Source organism: Pocillopora verrucosa, chromosome 8, assembly GCF_036669915.1.
Source record: "Pocillopora verrucosa isolate sample1 chromosome 8, ASM3666991v2, whole genome shotgun sequence".
Lineage (NCBI taxonomy): Eukaryota > Metazoa > Cnidaria > Anthozoa > Scleractinia > Pocilloporidae > Pocillopora > Pocillopora verrucosa.
In genome coordinates this window covers 21,078,117-21,082,246 of record NC_089319.1, presented here as the reverse complement: position 1 = coordinate 21,082,246, position 4,130 = coordinate 21,078,117, and the positions used below count along the sequence as shown (strand labels likewise).

General features: G+C 39.1%; 1 protein-coding gene across 1 annotated transcript; it reads right to left on the bottom strand.

Annotated features, from left to right (window-relative positions):
• Nucleotides 1–1,364: 1,364 nt before the first annotated feature.
• LOC136283115 (uncharacterized) lies at nucleotides 1,365–3,521 on the bottom strand. Its single transcript, XM_066171395.1, has one exon. It carries the CDS (start codon nucleotides 3,187–3,189, stop codon nucleotides 1,864–1,866), a length of 1,326 nt encoding a protein of 441 aa, XP_066027492.1. The 5' UTR covers nucleotides 3,190–3,521; the 3' UTR covers nucleotides 1,365–1,863.
• Nucleotides 3,522–4,130: the final 609 nt, after the last annotated feature.

Below are 4,130 nucleotides of genomic sequence, written 5' to 3'. Positions count from 1 at the left end.
GCAGAGCTTCCAGCCGCCATAAAAGTCGCACCAGCAGAGCCCATGTGAAGCTTGTTCGTGATCTGTTCCAGCGAGGGAACGAAGTTATCGTCGCATATTGAGGCCAATGCTCCAAACGTATAAATGGCCAAAAGAAAATGAATTACAACACCTCTGCTTCGGTTGCATCAAATTCGACCGAGCGGAACCACGGTGATTTGAATTGATTTCTTCCGTTGTAAACGATGTTATTGACTTATAAAGTAGACGTGGGTACATGAAGTAAGCGAAAAGAACTAGAATTGCAAATCGAGTTAAGACTTTATTTCCTCGCTTCATTTCGACGCGTAAATCGCGTGTAGAGCGAACTGAAAATTTTACAAGTTTACTGATCGATGTTAGTGCCCAGTAACGTTCAACCAGTAAGAGGTGTAAAATTTAACAGGGTGGGGGTACGGATTGTCAGTCTCCAACCATACCATAATTTTTGTCACGCAGCTGTTATAGAGAAAGTTCGTTTTCGTTACTTACGTCACTTGCCGAATCTTTTACGTAAAATAAAACTCTGTGATTATCGTAAAGGATACAATGATTTAATGTATCCTACAATAATTATGCTCTATGAAACGAATACTACACATTAATTAATTTCGCAAATTTCGCTTGATAAAAAAAATTGCAAAAATAAGCTGACGTGAATGACAAGTGTCGTATGAAAATAGAATTACGTGAAATTCTTGGTTAGGCTGTGTTTCATGCATTCCACAAAAGTGGAAATTGAACAATTCACATTTTTTTTCTAATTCCAATGATTTTCTCAATCTATTTTCTTTTGTTTTCTCGTTAACAGGAAAGTAATAAGTCATTTGCGGGTTTTCCTTGTGCAGGTCGGATTCCGTCCGTCCTTTATCCTGCTTTCCCTGCAAACCTTTCCTATTTGTCATTTCTCAACCACTCTCTAAATCAATGATAAGACCCCCCATACCCCTCCCCCCAAAGGTTCATGGAATCAAGTAACAAGGGCAAAATAGATAAAACTGAAGTAATAGGAGGTTGAAAAGGTCAATTTGTCAACAACTTTTGTCGCCGATGGTAGGTTAATAGCACTCAATTTTCCATTTATTCACAAAAATTATTTATTAATTTTCCCATAACCGACAAATTTTGTTTTCATTGAACGCTTTTCTGGGAGGGAAAGGTTCATCTCCGAGGTTATCAAGGAAAGCGAGACCTATTGTTAATGATATTATAATGTCAAAATATCTCCATTTCATTTTGTATTCTGTATTACATTGAGTACTTTATAATTATGTCATTACCTATACGGGTTTTTCCAACATGCATGTCTTGATAAAAGCACTGTTATAACTAAACGCACAATCCTGTCAAGTGTAGAGTTCTATCTTAACTTGACCTCAATATTAGATACCTATAGGCAAGATTTATCTTCGAAGTTGATTCGATACGAGTCGATTCGATACATGGGCTGCGTAGGGTACGTGACTGCTCTTACTAAAGTTATATCGAAACGACTGTAAACCTACAGAAGACTTGGTGTTTTCTATGCTTCATTCTTCAGTTCTAAGTAAACGGCATCTTACAAGGTTGCTTCGAAGACTCTTGAAATCTACCACGCACAATAATTAACAGAAGTGTGCTAGTCCATAATGCTATGAGCACTAAAGTTGTAAGTGCTACTGAAGTATGTCTTTTCCATCTTCTTCGCCAAACAGCCATAACAGCCATGTTCTGATAGTGAGTCTCGATCGCGAGGGATACGCTGGTGAAAAACCACTCAATCACCAACTGAAGACAAGTTGTTAGAGCAAAAGGCTCCAACACCTCTAATAAGGAGGTGTTTTGAAGGAAATTGAACTTATACAATTACAAGCAGCCGTTAACGGAAACTATAGCAGTTGATTCAAACAGCATGCTCATAATAGCAATATCAGCCATTAGCCTCTCACGGCGAGGAGTGCGAAAACTTCCCCAAGGAGCGGCTGTTCTTTTCCAAATCGAGTGGCAAATATGATCAATAAAGACCATTGCGCTTCTTTCGATTACTTCCACAGTCCCGTGAGTTATCCCTAGAATCGCGATGGATTGTAAACTGCCGAGATCTGCTTGTAAAACGCGAAACATGATCGCCGAAGAGCCGAACAACGGCGCCAGTAAGACATATAAATATCCCGGATGAATGATATCCCGGTGAAGCCGCTGAACACAAATTCGAGAGGTAACCTTTAGAACGACTCCAATTAGAGGCGCAAAGAGAGCGATTAATAGTTTTCCATTCTTGGTTTGTTTATTAAAAGTTGGGTAGATGATCTCGGCCACCGGAATTGCAAGAATGATAATAGATACAGGAACAATTGCCACTTGAAAGAAAATCGTAATCCTCTGCCTTGTTGATTGTCGTGAAACGAGAAAAAAATGATTCGTTACGAGATGTATTTGCCAAGATATAATTACAACACCAAGAAAGTACGGTGGAAGCTTTTGTATCGTAGAAAGTTTAGAATGGGACATTCCGAGGGCTTGAAGAAACACGCGGTAAAGTGCATCCAATAGAAATCCACAGCAGCTCGCTGAAATAAGTTTTTTTCTTATTCCATTGATCTGATAAGGTCGAAAGAGAAATAGGACTACCAAAAATAAATTATTATACATGATGCTACAACATGTTACATCTGATATTGATCTTAACCATTGAACTTTCACAGGAATGGATTTCTTTGGGTAAAATTCGCAGTTGTTTACAGTTTTGTACAGTAGAAATGAAATCAATATGTACAGTGAACCTATGACGGTAGCAGTTAGAAGTGAGATCGAGGCTCCAAAGTACATTGATTTCCAAGCAGTGTGGAGAGCAGATGGTCTTAATCGCTTCCACGCCATTGCTCTATCTTCGTCATCTTGTGAGTTGTTTTCGTGTGTTTCCTCATCGTCGTCTGATGAGCATGCGTTTATGACTCTTACCTTAGGACTGCAAGCCATTAAATAGTCCAAGCTAGTTGCTTCTCTCTCGCTGTATTCCTGATAAGTAACCTCCTCAACAGGTTGATAGTTCCATTCTAAGCCAGTCTTCTGTAGAGGATCGTAGCCAAAAGCCATTAATCCAGGTTCTTCCGGGTTGTAATGCTCTGTCACGCCTCGTGTAAAACTGAATACGATATGGCCAAACACCTCTATCAGCGTATTGCTTCTCATGGTGCCTTGTCTAAACGTCAAATGTCTTAGTTTGGTGTCTGAAGCGAAGGATTTTATTGCTCTCCGCTTTTGTATTTGATGTTAACTTGCTCAGACGATATTTTATTGTTGTTGTTTTCTGTCAGTTAAGTGGCTCAAGGAAAGGCCAGTGACTCAGTGTTAAACATACATTCGTGTTTTTTACCTTTTAAATGACACTTTCCTCGCCTTATCTCCTCTTACATTCTTGACTCAAGACCAAACCGTGTGAACGGTCCGGCTGCTTGGGCAGCAGCACGTAAGCTTAAGGAATTCTCTCCCAGGTTATCTTGACAAACAACTGTTAAAGTTATTTTTCAAAGGCGTCGAACAACTAGTTAGACTAATTTAGGGAAAGTCTCGTTGCTTTTATGAAATGATTATTAGTTGTCGTGAATTTTATAATTGAGAAGAAAGGAAGTTGATGTCGATGTTTCGAGACTTTGTAGCGGCACGTTTCGAAACTATACAGGGGACATAACTCTCAAGATCTGATTAACTAATTCTCCCTTTAGCTGCTATACATTTACTTGTAAATTATTGACGATCGCGAGGATTTGGTGTCAGATCAAGATAACAACTAACCCGAACTTTTTTAGGATTCTTTTCAGCAATTTCTTTAATTGCATCTTACCGATGAGGATCATTTCCTCACATAAATTTCAACCAAAGATAAAAAAAATTGGTTATTTTATTTGATTGCGACTACATTTAATCTTTTTTAGGAAGTTTTCAAGGATGAATTGAAACTGGGATTCGTCACCTTATGTTCGTTGATAACAAGATACATATTTGTTCAAGGTCATAGCTAGAGTCCGAGCAACTGCGTACCTACCCCTCCCTTAACCCGATACTAATCCTTACTTGCTATCAGTTGACTGCTGTTGGGTTAGGGGAGGGGTAGGTGCGCAAACGGTCAGATA

Bases quoted from the DNA above. Each gene is read 5' to 3' on its own strand.
- LOC136283115 (XM_066171395.1), bottom strand. From the start codon at position 3,189: ATGAGAAGCAATACGCTGATAGAGGTGTTTGGCCATATCGTATTCAGT.